Consider the following 19779-nt stretch of genomic DNA (forward strand, 5'->3'; position numbering starts at 1 on the left):
AGGAACCCTGCTGGTTAAGTACTTGGCTGACAATGAAAAGTTGATGGCTTGGTCCCAAGCAGTCACTTCTGTAAAAATGTACAGACTTGGACATCCCATGGAATGGTTCTGCTCTACCCTATAAAGTTGCCATGAGCCAGAATCAGCTCCACAGTAGTGGATTTGGTATTGGTGGGATTGGGCAGGAAGGACAGATGGTTCCATGGAGAAGGACACGAGAGCTACATGAAGAATGGAGGCAAGGTCATTGGTGCAGAGCCACAGGCTCTTTAAAAGCGTCGAGACAACCAGGCTGGGCTTTTAATGTTCACCACTTAAAGTTCTTTATGAGCATCAACTGGGGTGGCCCTTCCTTTGCTGTTATTGGTTCATCAAAGCAAGGTGCTAACCTCACCACAAGTGCTACTGTGCTGGCATGTGATGCTAACATCAGGAGAGGAAACCTGCCAACTTTCAAGTTCATAGAAGGGTCTATGCATTTTGAGCTGTCCAATTATGGCTCTCCCACGGATCTCACTGTAACATATACCATGCATTCTAGGTAAATCATACTTTGTGGTTATTGTGAGTTGTTATTGTGAGCTAATTCTAACTCACAACAACCACTTACTCGACAGAGTAGAACTGCTCCAGAGGGTTTTCTTGGCTCTAACCTTAATAGAAGCCAGTTGCCAGGCATTTCTTTCATAGCATCATGAAAGGTGGGTAGGTTCGAACCACCAACTTTTAGGCTAAAGCTTGAGTGCAGATCATTTGTATCATCCAGGATCCTTCAACTATATTTAAGGACTCTTAATAGAAAAGTAATAGAGGTAGAGTCTAGGAATAAATTATTATTGATATTTGTCATATTAGTATTATTAATTGTCTTTTGGATGTGTTAGTAAGTGGAATTAATCCCCCCCCCCCCAAATTGCTAAGCTTTGGTGTTGGAGAAGAGTGCTGAGGGTACCATGGACTGCTAGTAAAACAAACAGATTCATCTTGGAGAGGGTTAAACTGGGCTGCTCCTTGGAGGCAAGGATTCGGAAACTTTGTCTGACATACTTTGGTCATGTTGTAAGGAGGGACCAGTCCTTGCAGAGGGACATCATACTTGGGAGGGTGGAGGGCAGGCGCAGGAGGGGAAGGCCCTCTGGGAGGTGGATTGATTCGGTGACTGGGCAATCAGGATGAGTGTGTCAGAGACAATGAGATTGGCACAGGACAGAGCAGAGTTTAGATCTGTTGTACGTAGGGTCGCTGTGAGTCACAAGCGACTCGACAGCACATAACAACAATAACAACAACAACAAAATTGCTAAGGAAAGAAATTTTTTTCAGTTACATGAAGAAACAGACACAGTCGTGGTAGTGTGGCCAGCAAGATTGTAATTATACTTGAAAGAACAGACTTGTGATGAAGTGTCCAAATAGATGAAGAGGCTGGGAAGCAGGAAGAGGGACGAGTGGGTGTCCGTGACAGCACAACTTCATGGGCTGCCCAGTGGCTCGTCGGGTACAGTTAAGCAGAATCTTCTAAACTTTCACTGCTCATGTTTCCTGTGGACTTTATTATAATCCTGCATCTTGCTGGGGGCTTACGTTAGCCCTTGGGATTAAGTACTCTTGTGTCGGATCAACAGTCTGGAAAGAAAGAAATGTCATTATCAACTGTTTGAACCAACAGTAGGAATGATTTTTCTTTACCTATCATCCTTCCTCATAGTAACTAGCAAGAATCATTTTGTAGGGTTTTTCAAGAGCTGACAAGTCACTGGAAATTGCAAGGAATCCAAGAACTTCTTGGAGGGGATGAGAAAGACTTTCTCACTAAGCAAATACTTACCCTCAAGAGGGTTTATGATAATAAATTGTAAAACTATCCATGCACTCATGTACAACTCCAGAAAAAGATAAAGCCATAGATAATATACCAGAGGGATTTTTCATGGAATTAATGGTCTGAGTGTGACCCTCACCCTTGGATTGTAGCTACTTCTTGTCCCTATAATGCAAGAACTGTATCTCCATTTGGTATTTCTAACTGTCTGCATTTGTGCATCTGCAAGCCATAACAGCACAAACTTGGGCTGCCTTCAGTTCAGTTTAGTAGCACACCCTCTGTTTTTGCTTAAGATTATAACTGCTATTCCCATCTGGGTATCCGGATGATGATGACAGATCTGGCCTGGTTCTTGGGTCAGCTTGGGCTGCTGGATGGAGATGGTGACTCAGAGAGGCAGCCAGTGGGGCACAGGGAATACATTTAGACAACTGATTCTAAAAACAGATCCCCGCTCATGCATATTAACATCCCCTTGTTGTCCCTAAGGCAAAACTCTGGACTGTTGCTCTTCTTCACATTCACAGAAGCCTGTCAAGAGGCCTTTTTCTTTACTTAAATTTTTTACCTGTTTTAAAAATATATTGTCGGTAGCAGTGGTGGAGAGACTTGGGAAAGGTTTGGGAAGATGTAAAAAAGCAAGACTTGCCTCCATTATGTTGCTCTGTTGTGAGGTGTTAATGCATCAACTTTGACTGATAGCAGCCCCGTGTGCAACAGAACAAAATCCTGCCTGATGCTGCTGCAAACTTAACAATGTGCTAAAGCCCACTGACTGTTGTAGTCACTGTGTCAGTCTATATTGTTGAGGGTCTTCATTTCCTTTGCTGACTCTTTTCCTTGTATGGTGTCTTTCCCCCAGGTCATGCTCTGATATGAGTCAAATCTGGATACCTCAAGTGCCACTTGGCTCTACGGACTTTTCTCCCCCTGCTTCTCCTCTCTCAGGTTGGAAAACACCATTGGAAATGAAGCCTGAAGGCTCTCCTGAGCAAAGGGTGCTTGCTCTGGTGAAAATAGACAGCACATTTACCTGCAGCTGAATGGGGGTACCATATGAAGTTAATGCTACATCCTCCTCAGCGCCATCACTGTCTCGGGCTGAAAGCCAAAGGAGGGAAGGGCTGGGTTAGTGTCAGAGATTCATATGGAAACAGCAGACGAGGGCAATGAGAAGACTCAATGGCTTCCCAAGAGGATCCTGACCTTCTAAGGCAAGAAAGTACTATTGAAAGAATGCTTGGTTTAAGTTTTTTGTTTTTTTTAAGAATAGGTGATTTTAAAAACCTTTTTAAAATTAAGGAAGGCCATAAATAGCTAATTTTTCTGTGATCAGGAAAAGAGGAATTGTGTTTAATAACTGAGTGGTGGAAGAATCAGCATTACTTTCTAGAGAAAGGATCTTTAGTGTGGGACAGTCCTCAATCTCTCAGCATAACCTGCATGACCCTGAGCATCTCACTCATTTTAAAGGCAAAATGAAAAATATTTCGCTAGATGGTCTCAGTTCTCTTTAGGCTTTGTACTATGCAAGCTTTGATTCAAATTTTGGAATGTGGAAACAATTTTTAAAGATTGGTGGAGATAATTCTATATTGCCATAGAGTAGCCACACACTGTCCCCTCAGTCAGACAGTAAGCACCATGAAGGCAGGAACTACGTCTGCTTTTCTACTACTCCCTAAGGTTAGGCACTTGGTCAGGATGGGTTTACTGTTTGATGATCGCAGACATAGATGTATCTTAGGACTCAGACCCAGAAGTCTGTGAACCTGGAGCAGGATTGATTGTTACTTGTGCTACCAGTACTGAATTCATTAAATGCTTTTTTGCTTTTGATTCCTGATGGGAATAAAAGAAGGATGATGATAATCATAATAGTACATCTATTTCATAAAGTTGCTTTTTTTTCATAAAGTTGCTTTGAGGAATAAATCTATCAACATATACAAAACCCTTAGAGTCAGGCCTGTTTATAGCTAATATTCTATGTGCTGTCTCCTGTATAGTATTATTATTGGTAATGGTGGTGTGCTATAATTATATTCTGCCATACTTCTATTGGCACTTTTGCCAGGATAGATCCTATGACATGTCCTTCTCTTCTTCTTTGCTACATAGCAAAAAGAATGGAATTCTTAAATTACCTTTTTTCTTTGTGATCAGACAAGTCTCCTTTACACTTGATTCCTTGATAACTAACTATCTTGTGTCATCAGATCAGGTCATAAATCAAAGCAGTCTAACTCTTGTAGCTTTAATTATTATGTGCATTTATAAAAAAGCAGAGTCTTTTTTCTGACTCAAACCTACATGGACCTCATCACAGGGAATAGTGATAAAACAAGGCCTAGCATTTATATACAGAGCTGAGGTGGTGTAGTCCATAAAGCACTGTGCTACTAATCCAAATACAGTGCCTTTTTGGTGGTTCAAATCCACCAGTTACTCTGAAGGAGAAAGATGGGAAAACTTTTGGAGGCCCAGCTACGAGTCGGTTCTGACTTGATGGCAATGAGTAAGTGGGTGGGTGAGCCTTCATATGAAGATCATCTTTTAAAGACAAAGCGTTTGAGAAGTTGAGAATTTCAGGAGTTGAAGATCTTGATTTGGTCTTAGAGTTTGTAAAGGGCAGAACTGAGTCTCAAAGGCAAAGCATGTGAGCCCAGGTTCCTACCTTTCTGTTGCCCTAACTACCTGCTTGTGTAGAAGCCTCCTGAATCTTTTATCCATGCCATTCTTCTTGCTTTGTCTGTCTTTAGAACAAGTCTTCTGTATTTTGTGTCAATTCTCTCTGTGACCTGTGTGACTCTTCATGATGACTTAAAGAGAACTTCCCACAAAAGAGCAGACAAAAACCATACTGCTTAGGATCATTCAAGTTGAGGGTTCCCCCAACCCCGGTAAGGAAAAAAACTGGAGGGGAAAAAAAGCAAGGAGGATTATCCTCCCAAAAGGGCTATATTTATAAAAATGTCATGTTTGCTAAAGAAAATAACCTGAACAGAAGCTTATGTTTGTAGGAATACTTTTCTTAGTTCACCTCATTGACCTGTGTTTTCATGTTATAAAGACTATGTCTGTCCTAGTACATTAAAAAAGAATCATAAAAATTTGTTAAAATTCAAATATTGGATGCAAAAACATGGTGATGTTATACATTTAAATATAGATAGGTCTTGTTTTTAGCAAACTTGATATGATTCTAATTAAAATATAAAACAGTCATTATTTTAAAGAAACTTTTCTTTCATAAAAAATTTCTGGATGATTTTCTTCTATATCTAAGATCTCTGCAAATTTTCTGCATTTTTAAATACTTAATGGTTTTAAAAGTTCAATTACTACATAGCTTTCTAGGAACAAACTCACAGCAGAGGGCAAAGAATGTTTACACTCATTTGTTCGATTCCTGGAGTAGCACGCTTGATTGTGTTTTAATTCTCTATCCAGATGTTTTAGCATCTTGGAATTAAGTCTTTAAACCACTTCAGAGAGATAGAACCTAATCTTCTTTTTAAAGATTTTCAGGGAATGGAATCCTTAATCCTTTCTGCTGATCTGTTTCAGTGCTCACCAACTCTTATTTTCATCTTTAATCTAAATCCTCCTGCTCTGGTTTATGTTCATTTCCACCTGCTATTTTTAGCTTGAGTTTGAAGGAAAAATAACATAGTACAATTGCCTCTGAGATCGAGGTCTTCATAGTTGCAATATTTCTTGGTAATCTTTCCTTCTCCTCCCCTCTCCTCTCTTCTCCTCTCCTCTCCTCTCCTCTCCTCTCGTCTCCTCTCGTCTCCGTTGAATGATTCTGGTTCCCATAGTCCAGTGGTAATAGCATAGTTATAGGACAGAATTAACAGCTATAAACAGCATTAATCAGAAGTGTCATATGACAAATACATATCTTATAGACTCAGACATAATGACTTAGTAGCAATTTTAAAGTGAGAATTTGGGTTGTTTATGGAAAGGCACATAACACGTAAGAATTACCAACTCAGTTTCATTGTCTTAATCTTTCAATACAGGTCTGCTGTTTAATCATCTCCATGGAACCTCTCTAGGTTCCTTACATTTCTCGTGAGTGGATTCCAGAACTGGAAGGTGTAGTCATGTTAGAGACTGACCAGTGTTGAATACAAAAGTCTGGCTGTGCTTGCCGATCGAAGCCCTGCTTGTGTGGTACTGTGCACTGTGCTTGTCTCTGCAGCAAATACAGACAAGGACAGTACTGAACTGCTCCTCCACTGTCAGCTCCTAATCTTTAAAAACAGTATTTCTCAGGATATAGTCATTATGTGTGTACTTTCCTGACACCTACTATTCTGTATTTATTTACACATTTTTCCTAGCTAAGCATAACTTTGCAATTTTTAGTCGTTTCCCTAATAGTCAGTATTTTACTCTCCCATGGTTACCTAAATGTTGCTTCTGTTTCATGAGTTTATATTTCTTTTATTCTGTTTAATTTCATGGTAATGTCTACATTCTTTACTAGACTGTATTTTTTTACCACGTCTTATTGTATTGGCATTGATTACCATTTGAACAATATTTTTCTAAGAATGTTTATATAATAAGCATAATCCTGGCCAAACCAGGTATTCACCTCAAGTATTTTTCTTTAATTTAGATATCCTTAGAAAGCTTAATATTTTGAGGGCATGGACTATATTGGTTACTCTAAGTTCTAGTGTAGACAGAGTTATGAAGCTCTAAGAACTTTTCTCTCTCTGGCCTTTCCCCACTTCTGTCTTTCTTGGAAACATACTTAAAACAAAACAAAATGCAAGCAGTTTTATCTTCTGCTGAGAGCTATGAGATGTAGCTTCAAGAAAGATTGACTCTGCAATTCTACCACAAACCTACCTGCTCAGGCATCATTAGAAACAGTTAAAAATCTTTATAAGAGCCTGTATGGTATCAATTTCCGACTCTTGGTCAACTGAGCTGAAAATAATTAATGGATGCTTCTATCTGAACAGGATTTGATTTGAATGTGTAATTACCCATACGTTGATTACAGATTAAAAAAAAGTATGTATTTCAAAAGAAAGATTTCTATTAATTTTTAGCTTACTGAACATTATATATACTACACAATATATAAAATAACATCATCTTGCCACATTAAGATAGAAATTGTGAGGAATCAGATGCCTATTGTAACATAAAATTTGATGCACAGCCGTGATATCAAGCTATGAATCACAGGGCAGATGTTTCAAAAAAGAACTAATGAATTTTGACGTAGTGCCAGATACATCAGTGGCTATTTCCTCTAGTTTGTTGGAGTTCAAGCATCTTTATTGTAATGGATAACTTATCTCATTACTTACCAAAGTATGGTCAGGTGGTGTGGATATATGTAAGGATAAAAATATGCCCCTAGAGTGATTATGAAAATGTGACATAGGCAAGCTGCTTTTATTCCCATAATGACTATGTGCCCAAACCTTTACCAGGATTCAGATTTAATGGCTTTTCCTGCCACCTTTGTAAGCAATGTAGGGCTTGAGAAATAGAATTTCAGAAGCTGTTGGTCTTTATGGTTTTGAAAAGCTGAGTCCCGTGAACCAATTTATTATTGTATTTGGGCAAATAATCTTTGAAACTGAAATTTAAAAAATATCTATCACTCATGCCAGGACTGACTTTTGCACTTGATTACCAAAGCAGCTGGACTTATCAGCATCTGTTATTTGTTTACACAGTCCAAGCCTAATTTGTAGCTAGTTAATGGGTTTTACACTGAATACCTCTCCCCAGCATGAAGATTCAAAACTACACTCTTATTATTTGAAGACTGTGATTCCTTCCTGTGTTGGTCTCGTCCCATAAATCTCTAGATTTCGGAAGCACTTCTTTCTCATAAAAGTTTACTCTTTATTTTGATGTCTTCATTTCCATGTTTGAACTACTAAATCACTCTCCTAGAATCTGACGCACTCTCTTTTTGTCCCTTCTTACTTTATCCTAATGCTTCATTTTTCTCCATTTCTCCCACAGAGGATCCTCCCCATTCCCTGAGCTCCCCCAGAAATTACCTCTTGAGAGCTCTTGGTTCTCTGCTCTGAAGCTGCGTTGGTAGGCTTGCACTGGGCAGGTGTTCCCTTGTAAAGGGCACTCCTGCCTACAAGACCTGTAGAGGATGCAGAGCTCAGGTACGATGTACAGAAGCAGGAAAACCCAGGCGTTGGTGACAAGAGCAATGCAGATGACAGCGTCATCCCACTGTGGCTGCCTCTGGAGCTGTGAGTTGCCTCTCATGAGCATGGAGATCCATATGACCCAGATGAAGATGGAGACGAGCACAGTAACGAAGATGATCCGTCCATGCTGCTTCCAGTTCTCACATGGGCCACAGAAGGTGGATTTGGAGACGAAGAATGTGAGGGCCATCAGGAAGAGGACGTAGACCAGGAGTACGACAAAGTCCACATTGAGCTGATAGGGTGTCATGTGCATAAACATCATCCCTCTGGTCATCATGAGAGTCACATACTCAATGGCAATAATGGTCTGCAGTAGGCTACAACCAACGGCAATGCATAGAATTGTTGTCCAGGTGAAGGAGACTCTACCCCGGACCAGCTTTACCAGGTTAGAGGCATGAGCCAAGAGACACGAGAAACAGATAGCAAAGAGCACCCCAAAGAGAAAGTAGCGAACAGGGGCCGTCTGCTGATTGAGTTGGACGATGAAGGCAAAGGCAAGACTAAAGAGCCCCAGCACACCTAGAAGGAACAGGAATTGGGTGGGGAGGACATTCCACTGGCTGCAATCTTCAACCTTTCTTATGAGGAAGAGAAATGCCAAAAGCAGAAGAATGGTGACCACTATGCCGATTGCTGCCAGGGACTCCAGAACAATGCCCCATGCACCCTCGGTGTCACAGAGGAGATAATAGTCCCCAGTGGACTGAATGCAGTCATCATACATGGTGACTTATAGTTGGTCTTCAAGGGAATGGTCTTCTGATTCCCTATGGGGGAGGAAAAAGTAAGAAAGAAAATGCAATCATTTTACGTTCACTCATATGAACATCTTTGGGTAGTCTTGGGGAGGAAAGATGTATCTTATTCCCAAATGAAAAACATACTGAGTGAAGTGCGCATCTTCGAACTACCACTTGGACAATTCTATTTTGTTTGACTCTTGTTTAGATAATTTAAATACTCTTATTTAAGTACTAGAGTCGTCTGGTGGTGGTGGTGGGGAATCAAAGTTATATATAAATATGGTCTAAAGGGAGAGGAAATACTGCCACATACAAAAATCCATTGCTGTCAAGTCAATTCTAATGCAGAGAGACCCTATAGGACAGAATAGAGCTGCCCCAAAGGGTTTCCAAGGCTGTACCTCGTTACAGAAGCAGACTTCTTACCTTCTTCCTATGCCACAGAGTGGCGAGTGAGTTTGAATTGCCACTGTTTTTGTTTGAAACCCAGCACTTTAACAACTGTCCCACCAAGGCTTCTTTCTATCGCCTATATTCGGAATTGATAACTTTTGTGTCGGATGCCAGAAGAGAAAATGAGCAAAAACAAACTTAAAACCTAAGCCTCAGACTTCTGCCAGGCAAGGAAGAGACTCTACTTGGGTACTCCAGATAATTCATCCAGATCTATGACGTAACCTTCACCAAGTCTTTTTGAAGACCAATGCAGAATCTTTTTCCTAAAAGAAGTGTGACAGTGGTTTGCGTAATGGAAATCTAGTTATATTAGGTTCCAGAATAAGAGTTGCCAACATGAACAGATCATTGGGTCATTTTAGGCACTGATCCATTGCTTGAAGGAGTTAGGCAGGTGATTTTTCCTCGTTAATTTTAGCGACCGCTCCTTCTTTGAATTGAATTGAAGACAACCCCATGCAACAGATTATTATTAAACACCTACAATTTATTGATCAAAGAATTATACAAAATGTTGCCTGATTTCACATAACTTCTTGGAGTTTAAAACACCAAAGTCTGTCTTAACTGAGGTGGTCTAGAAAAATATCCTGCAAGCCATTTAGAACAAGTCCTTTACAATTGAATGCCCCAGATTAATTTCCCTTCAGTTACTAATTTTCAAGGCAGATAGGGAGATTCAGGTTTACAGCTGAGGGCATAAGCCTCTAACTTACCTTCTCACTGTGTCCACTCTGGCAGCTGAGGCTCTAGTGGCTGCAAGGTTGTAACTGCCAATGAGTAAGGAGACAACCTCAGCTTCTTTAATCTCTCCCTAAATGGGCGGAAGAACTGGAGGCCCTCACTCAAGTTTCCGCAGCACCAATAAAAAGAACCGGAAGGACATGGAGACACACCTATTCCAGTTTCACAGCAACTTTTCTACAGATATTTCTTTGCAGAGAAAAATAATTTTTCATTCTACTACTGTCCAGGAGCACTTTGACCTGTGGGTTGTTCCAAGTTATGGAATTAGGAACTTTTTCCTGCCTGTATATTCCATGGGTTCAAGAAGCTATGAGAGACCTGCAACTGGGCTAACATAAGGATGCTTCACTATTCTAGCACATTCTATGTGAAAACCATCTCAGAGGCTTTTCTATATCATGATTTTAATTTTAAGACTCCAAAAATCATCTAGTTCAACAAAGAAATGAGTTTTACTGGCCCCCCAAAATTTCTACTCTCCTATTCTCTGCTTCCTGTCTTTTGGGAATCCTCCTCCAGTCTTTAACTGTACATGAACTGTGGGCACCTAACTGGACCAGTCATTCCTGGCTTTGCCCAAGGCTTTGGCTGTCATTTTGTTCTCTCTTTGCCCTCCTCGACTTCACCACTTCATCAGAATGCTCTCCTGGGTCTCCATTGTATCAGGCATTCCTTGGTCTCAAAAGAAAAGAAGTCACAATTCAAAGTGATATTGATATCATATATTAATTTTCTCTTGTGATGACATATAACAAAGTCACAGACCAGTGTATCTGTTGCCCCAAACAAATTCCTTGGTTCTTTTCAATATATTTGACAGAGGATTTCTGAAGACCCTCAATCACTTGTCTAGTTTTAAGACCTACTTTCCATATTCTGGCCTTACCTTGGCGTTCCAATTTTCTTTTCTTGCAGTTCTCCAGGAGACATTAGTTTTCCCAGTGCTCCACAAAGATACAAACTCATCCCTGTTTGCTGCTAGTTATTACCCTCTGCTGATCTGTCTTTTGCTTTATTCCCATCCAAATACTTTCACTGTTTCTAAGGTATAGTTCATCTTACCCCCTCCACAAGACTTTCTCTGATTATGCTCTCCTCACTAATCACCTCCCACCATGAACTCTAGAACATGGAGAATTTATAAAAACTGTATGTTCTGCCTTGTATAATCTGCCTTGCTGTTGTATATGCTTCAACCTCACCCCTTGGTTAAATTTATAGTTGCCTGAAAGTCAGATTCCATATTTTTTGTTCCCATAGAGTCTTGCTCTGTGGAGATTCTTTCTTGGTGATAGGTTGATGCATTGAATAAGTCTATTGATAGAATCTCAGGCTTTTGTGAAAGGTACTTTTCTTGGTGGTATTGTCTTTCACAAATGCCTCCTCATAGAAACCACTAGCAAATAAGTCAGCAACTTAATAAACGCTTGACAAATTGAGGTGGTGTTCTTACTTTAGAGACTCTTTTTAAAAAGCCATGCTTTGCTTTGAGAGAAGAAAATTCTAGGGATGAGAATCCTCCCTTTTATTTGCTTTTGGAAGAATCATGATTTATCTGAAGCTGTAAAGACTAAAGTTTGAGTTAAGAATAAAGGGATTTTCCAGATGAGGAAATATGACATCCTTGAGCATCTACTCAGAAAGTCCAGCGAATGGTTAAATTGCTGCCAGTAGCATAATAGAAAGATTTTCCAAGTAATTATTTCTATTTTGGCGATCTCACCTCCAGGAAGGATGAAAGGTACTCTCTTGGCCCCCTTCGGACTGGTTAGTCATGGTCATGTTTTAGTTCCTGGCTTGCTAGTCTTCTAAGGAGATTCCTGATGGCTTGAGGCAGGTGAATTAATGGGTTAATTACCACAAAGTCCTTTGAGCGCATTAGATAAAAGAACCTGTCCTAGGTATTAATTATTGTTATTTTAAAAAAATCTAGGGTTATAGAATGAACCCATCTGTTGTTAGACTTTAAGGAAATGAGTGCCCCTCTTGCAAATTCTAATTACTCACACCTCATTTCGTTTGCCTTTCATGTAGCAACAGCATCAGACTAAACAGCTTAGTATGACTTTGATGAATTAAAATATATTGATTACAATGAGTTCATTAAAAATAAAGATGAAAGGATTGAGAGGTCAAAGGCCTTTTGCCAACTATCTTTTTCCCCCTTTTCATTTTTGCCTTCTTTTTTTTTTTTTTTTTGTACTAGGAGAAATAGCAATCAGATAAAAAAAATAATGTAAAACCCATTCTCAAAATTTATCAGTCAATTCATGCCAACTACCTTTTGGTGTCATTTCCTTCTTTTTACAGAACAGAGCTGTAAGAGATGTTAGAAGTTACCTACCTTAATTTTTTCATTAATAATTAATAATAAGGAAGCCAATGTTAAGATAGGAGGAATTCATAAAGTAATCAGAAGCTCAGAGAAATGAAGGGGTGTACCTCAGATTACAGAGTGTTGGAAGAGATAGCCTGGGTTTCCTGACTCCTGCTCAGCTTCCTTGCTGCTATTCTGGGCTGCCTTCCCTGATGCTTCCAGCTCATAAAGACAAACTTTTAGACACAAAGTGTATTAGAGTTTTGGGCATTCCTGGGTAAGAGACAATTGCATTTTTGGCTAGTGAGATTCTTTAAGAGAGTCTTTGAATCTATTCTGACATATCATCCTCATGTAGATCAGAGTACAATTGCATCCCAGAGGGATTTCCTTTGGCTACAACTTGTATTTATTCATTTCAAGGCTAGGTATACTTTACTGTATCAAGTTTTTGAAATAGCTTTATAAATTGCTTTTGGCATTTAAAAACATTGTAATTTTATTTCGTTTTCTTGTTGTTGAGACTATCTACCAATTCTACAGTCTCTGTACAATACAGTGACATTGCTCACATTCTTCTTCTTGTGTAACCATTCTTACTCGTTTTCCAAGTTCTTCCTCCCTTGTTAACATAAACTTACAGTGCCCTAACATTCCTATCCAGTTTTTTCAATTACTGTTGTCAATTTGAGCCCAGATAGATACTTCTTAAAAGAGCACAATGCTCAAAGCATATTTTTTTACAAGCAAAGCCAAACTATTATTTGTTTTCAAGAAGACTTCAGGGGATATTTTTGGTTTACGGTTTGAATATAATCTCAGGGCCATAGTTTCAAGAGTTTGTCCAACCTCTACGGCTCCAGGAAGGCTGGAGTCCAGAAGAAATTGAAATTCTGATTGTATTATACTGCCTTCCTCGCTTTGTCCATGGAATCTTTGATCAAAATATTCAGTAATAGTAGCTGGGCACCATTCAGTCCTTTTGATCTCACGACAAAGGAGGAGTTGTTCACTGAGACAATTAGCCTCACATTCCAAACCTTCCTTCCATTCCTGACTCTCCTTCTTCCTCTGTTGTTCCAGAAGAGACTTATTTAAATCTCCAGGTACTATGCCTAGCACCAGGAGGTAGAACAGAAGCGCTTAACATGTTATTAAACCAATTAAATAGGATGTTCCATGAAGCCACTATCTTAAACCTCCAAACAAGAAACCAAATTCTGTGAAGGTTTTGGTTGTACTTAAGTAGCCTCAGCAGCTTACTCTTTTTTCTTTAAAAAAAGAGTAGTAGTTGTTGTTGTTATGTGCCATCAAGTTGCTTGCAACTCATAGCGACCCTATGTACAACAGCCCTAAACCCTGCTCTATCCTGTGCCAACCTCACTGTCTCCAACACACCTACTTCCATTACCCCAGTCACTGAACTGATCCATCTCATTGAGGGTCTTTGTCTCTTGCATTGTCACTCCACTCTCCCAAACATGATGTCCCTCACTAGGGATTGGTCCATCTATGCAGCATGCTCAAAGTATGTCAGATGAAGCTTCAGAATCCTTGCCTTCAAGGAGCAGTTTGGTTTCACCCTTTCCAGGAAAAAACCTGTTTGTTCTCCTAGAAATCCACGGTATTATTCAACACTCTTCTCCAGCACCACAACTCAAAGACATCAATTTTCTTTCTATCTTCCCTAAACACTATCCAGCTCTCTGCCACATAGCACACTATTGCAAAGAGTATGGCCCGTATCAGGCACACCTTAGTCTCCAGCCTGATGTTGTTGCTCTTTAATACTCTGGAGAGGTCCTTGACAGCTGACTTTCCCAGTGCAATTCGTCTCTTGATTTCCTGGCTGCTGGTTCCAAGAGTGTTGATTGTGGAACCAAACAAACTAAAACTGTTAACTATCTCAATCTCTTCACCATCCATAATGATGCTGCAAATAAGCCCAGTGGTGAGAATCTTTGTTTTCTTGATGTTGAGCTTCAATCCATATTGAAGGCTGCAGTCCTTGACCTTCTGCAGCAAGCGCTTTACACTTGTTTATTTACAAGGTTCAAATGCATTGTTTTTCACACTGGATCTTTCCCATTTCCTTCAATCTCCCATCAGATTGTGCCACCTTTAAATTAATGCCCCACCTCCATACCTCCTGTCCATCCTCACCCCTCTGCTCTCCCCACCTTGGACCCTCATACTTGTTCTACAATAATGGTCTTATACAGTATTTGTACTTATGGGACTGAGTTAGTTCACTTAGCATAGTGCTCTCCAGTCCCTCCCAAGTTAGGTAGTAATCTACAAAATCACTGTTCCTGCCTGCTGCGTAGTATTCCATTGTGTGAAAGTTCCATAATTTCTTAGTCCATTTGATTGTGGTTGGACATTTGGGCTGTTTCCGTTTCTTGTGATGATGAATAATGCTGCTATGAGCATTGGTGTACAAGACTCCATTTGTGCCTCAGTTCTCATTCTTTTGGGGTTTATTCCAAGCAGTGGAATAGCTGGGTCATATGGAATGTTTATGTTCAGCTTTTTGAGGAAGTGCCAAACTGTCTTCCATAGTGATTATATCACTTTATAATCCCAAAAAAGTATAAGAGTTCCTTTCTCACCACGTCCTCTCCAATATTTATTATTTGTTTTCCTGTTAAACTTTGCCACTGCTACTGGAGTGAGATGGTATCTCATTGTGGTTTTAATTTACATTTCTCTTATTGACAGTGATTTTGAGCATTTCTTCATGTGTCTTTTGGCCATCTGAATATCTTCCTCTGTGAAAATTCCATGTCTTTTGCTTATTTTGTAATTGGTTATCAGTCTTTTTCTTGTGGAGGCCCTGTAGGTTTCTGTTAAATTTTGATATGAGACCCTTGTCTGAAATGGTATTGCAGTTAACTAATTTTTTTGTTAGTGTAACACATGGTTTTCAATGAATTTTTCTTTTCCCAGAAGCAGATCACCATGTATTTCTCTAAACACATCTGGGTGGACTTGAAACTTTGAGTTAGCAAACGACCATATAATAGTTTGTACCTCCTAAGGACTCCTAAGGAGAGCCTGTTGTTGTTGTTGTTGTTAGGTGCTGTGGAGTCAAGTACGACTATAGCAATGTTATGAAGAACAGATCTGAACCCTGTCCTCTCTTGTGCCATCCTCACACTTTCTGACATACTAGAGCCCATTGCTGCAATCACTGTCAATCAATCTGGTTGACGATCTTCCTCTTTCTCTGACTTTATTCCTTTCCAAGCATGATCTCTCCTAGAAACCTGTTTGAAGATGAAGCTTCATCATCTTTGCCTTCAAGGAACTCTCTGGCTGTACTTTGCCCAAGTTATATTTGTTCTTCTGGTAGGCCATGGGATATTCTGTACTCTTCTCCAATACCAAAGTCAAAGGCATCAGTTCTGTCATCCTTATTCATTATCCAGCTCTCAGCAATATAACAAGTGATTGAAAAAACCATGGCCTGAATAAGGTGCAGGTTAGTCCTCAAACTGATATCATTGCTCCTCAATAATTTGGAGAGGTCCTTGACTACATACTTTCCTAGTTCAGTATGTCTCCTGATCTCACTGCTGCTACCAAAGGCGGTGATTGTAGATCTAAGTAAGATGAATCATAGACAATTTCAATATTTTCTCCATCCATCATGATGTTGCATATAGGTCCAGTGATAAGAATTTTTGTTTTCTTGACAGTAAGATGCAATCCGTATTGGAAGCTATATCCCCATGTCACAGTCACTGTGTCAACCTAACTTGTTGAAGTTCTTCCTATTTTCTCTGGTCCTCCACATTTCCCAGCATGCTATCTCTTTTCCCAAGTACAGTTCTCTCCTGACAATATGCCCCAAAATGTGAGAGGGAGTTTCAATGTCCTTGCCTTTAGGAGGCACACTGGCTGTACTTCCTCCGGGACAGACTTATTTGTTCTTTTGGCAGTCTATCCAATAGTCAGTACTCTTCTCCAATGCCTCACTTCAAAGGCATCAATTCTTGTTAGGTCTTCTGTATTCATTGTCCAACTTTCAGATGCATAACATAGGAAGTAATTGAAAAGATAATCTTTAAGCTGATACGACTGCTTTTTAGCCCTTTGGAGAGGTCCTGAACATCAAATTTCCCCAAACTGGCATGTCTGATTTATTTTATTTTATTTTTTTACTCTTGTTACGTTGGGTGGTGACTGTAGATCCAAGTAAATAATTGACAACTTCAATCTTTTCTCTGTCATGATGTTACTTATTGATCCAGTATTGAAAAAATTTGTTTTCTTGATGTTGAGATATAATCCATATTGAAGGCTGTAGTCTTTGATCTTCTGCAGCAAGTACTTCAAATCCTCTTCACTTTCAGCAAGCAAAGTTGTGTTATCTTCATAACACAGGTTGTTGATGTCTTTCTTCTACCCTGATGCCACTTTCCTCTACATAAAGTTAAGTTTCTTGTGTGACTTTCTCAGTCACAGATGGTGTAAGTATGGAGGAAGGATACAACCCTGACATGTACCTTTCCTAATTTCAAACCATGCAGTACTCCCTTGTTCTGTTTGGACAACAGCTTCTTGGACTATTTATAGGTGTCTCATGAACATAATTAAGTATTGTAGAAAATGCAGTCATTTACTCTTCAGCCTTATTTATCTCACCAAATAGTATTTTCCCATTACCAGTTCTTCTTTGTTTTCAACTTTTGCATTCCAGTCACCAATTATTACTAATGTATCTTGAGTGCATGTTTGGTCAGTTTGAGACTGCAAAAGTTGATAGAAATCCTCACTGTCTTTGTCTTTAGCTGTTGGTGTGTATATTTGAATAATAGTTGTATTAACAAGTCTTCTTTGTATGCATGTGACTAGTATCCTATCACTCACAGCATTGTATTTCAGGATAGATATTGAAATGCCCTTTTTGACTATGATTTTTTAAAAATAATTTTAATGAACATTTACAGAGAATTTGGATTTCCATTCATTCATTGCTGCACTTCTCTCCCCGCCCAGCCCTTTCCCCCTGCCCCCCAGTTCGCTCCTCTCTTTCAAAAGTAAAAGAAAGACTCCCTACCTGGTACACAATCCCCCCACACCCCTCTCACCGCCCCAAGTACATTCCATTATGCAACCTTAATTGTGGACTCTTGTTATAACCATAATACCCTATCATACATCGCTTTTAAATTATTCAGTCCCTCATCTCTTTCAGTGCAGTATATACAATTTATCCAGTTTTTCTCAGTCTTACCCCCATCCTGATATCAGTCCCATTTTACAGCAGTGGCACCATGCAATATTTGTCCTTTTGCGACTGAGATATTTCACTCAACACACAATTCTTCCTCAATTTGTCATTCCTAGCATAATAGATCATACCAGTTCATCTCAGCTCACAAATGCCCAGGATGTTGATCTTTATGCACTCCACTTAATTTTTGTCATCAAAATTCCAACAAAAGCGTTAGACCTTATGTACTATTTGTAATAATAATGACAAAAATAAACCTAAAACCTTCATATTTAAAAATGACCTGGGAAAACCTGTTATACTGTTAATGAGTCTCTTAAATGTTTCCAAATTTATTGACAATTTCTTAATTGTTCAACTATTCTTAATAAAAAAAGCTTTATTATCATCTAGTTAGTCTTATATAGACAAGCAAAAGGAAAGCTGCTCAGATAGCTGTTATAGAATATGTTATATATGCTTTTTGGTGATAAGATGATAAATCAGCCACTAAATGAAAAATTATCTGTTAGTATACTATAAGACCTCATCAACTCTGTACTCCTACTACAAATCACAGAAAAACAAGCATTTTTTTAATACAATTACATGCTGCTTCAGATTTTGTGATTCAACTGGATAAAAAGCATTGATGTTTTAAATTGCCAACATTTCTAATTACAACAGATATGAGTGAAAAAACAATTTTATGGAGGGCTTGTGTTGTTCAAATTAATTTCATAACTGGATTACATATTATCTCTGAGCTGAAAAAATGTTATTGATCCTTTGTCACTTTAATTGGAAACGTTATTAAGAAATTTTAAGTGTAGACAACAGTTGCAGGCAGAAAGTATAGTAGTTATAAAAATTATTAAATTATGTATACTGCACTGAAACAGATGAGGGAGAGAACTGTTCAAAAATGATATATGATTGGATATTATGGTTATGACAAGAGTCCAGAATGAAGGTTGCATAGTGGAGTGTAATCGAGGGGCCAAGGGGTGGGGATTGTACACCAATGAAAAAATTTTTTTTTACTTTTCAAAGAGTGAACTTGGGGGAGTGTTGGGCAAGGAGAAAAATGAAACAATGAATGAATGGAAATCCAAAATATCTGTAAATATTCATGAAAATTAATAAAATAAAAAATAATTAAAAATAACTAGCAACTGTTTCTTTCATCTTCATAAAACTCTGGTATTTAAGAAATCTGGTGAACATCATGGCTTTATTCAAATCAAATTATATGTCAGTGAACAAATTTTAGAAAGATTTTGTTCAGCTGTTGGAAACTATCATCCTCAGCCATTGTAAGTAAGAAACAAACTAAAAACTAATGTTTATATTATTTTATTCTGAAAAATATGTTAATTACATTTGCAAATAAAGTACATTTCAACCTGGTATTATTTTATTCTTAACTAAAATTGAAATTATGTCTGAAAATAATTAACATATCAAATACACATATCTACTAGATATGGCAGTTTAAAAACTGTCTGCAATAATTTGCCATTCTTCTCGCTAAGAGATGGGGCCTAATTCCCCTTCCCTGAAACCTGGAATGACCGAGTGACTTTCCTGTAACTAATAAAAGACAATATAAGTGATGATGCATGAATTCTGAGGTTAGGTTAAACCTAACAGCTTCTGCCTTGGTCTCTTGGAGTACTTACAATCCAGATATTTTCTTCTGGAGTGTTTGACATAATCTGAGAATTCTAAGCCCATAGTAAGACCACTTGTGAGTTCTCTGGCCACAGCTGAGCTTAGCCTTTTGGTCATACAAAGCAGCAGACATGTGAAAGGAGATGCTACCTTGAAAGTGGACACTCTTATTCTAGTTACTCAACTGAACAGAATTTATGCTTTGTCTACATATATGCAAGGGTTATTTGCATTGGCATTTATTTTCTACAAGTTAACTTAATTTATATAGAGTCATAAAAATTATGTAGTCAAAGTTAAGGGCACGTGTCCATAAAAGATCAGGTAATTCTAGAGGCACAAGCGTTCCATTTAAAAGATGCTCTTACCCAAGTCTTAACATTTTATCTAGAAATATAATAATTTTATCTTCTGGATGATACCAACATTATTGGACCACATAGGAAGGAACATTATAAAATAAATTTTAATTAAATAAGACACATTGTTACATCTTATTTTGGCCTCAAAGTCACAATCATTGTTTTCCCAAAGAAATTCTGAAACTTGAAACAAAAGCATCTTTTTTGCCCCCA

At 38.6% G+C, this 19779-nt stretch overlaps 1 protein-coding gene across 1 annotated transcript; it reads right to left on the bottom strand.

Annotated features, from left to right (window-relative positions):
• Window positions 1-1554: 1554 nt before the first annotated feature.
• On the bottom strand, window positions 1555-8770 carry GPRC5D (G protein-coupled receptor, class C, group 5, member D). Its single transcript, XM_006888423.1, has 3 exons — window positions 7876-8770; window positions 2859-2926; window positions 1555-1626 (listed from the first exon to the last, which is right to left on the bottom strand). The coding sequence occupies exons 1-3, from the start codon at window positions 8768-8770 to the stop codon at window positions 1555-1557; spliced, it is 1035 nt and encodes a 344-aa protein (XP_006888485.1).
• Between the last annotated feature and the right edge of the window lie 11009 nt (window positions 8771-19779).

The sequence above is a fragment of the Elephantulus edwardii genome, unplaced genomic scaffold, assembly GCF_000299155.1.
Source record: "Elephantulus edwardii isolate Elephantulus edwardi_28Jun2011 unplaced genomic scaffold, EleEdw1.0 scaffold00067, whole genome shotgun sequence".
In the NCBI taxonomy this organism is placed as follows: domain Eukaryota; kingdom Metazoa; phylum Chordata; class Mammalia; order Macroscelidea; family Macroscelididae; genus Elephantulus; species Elephantulus edwardii.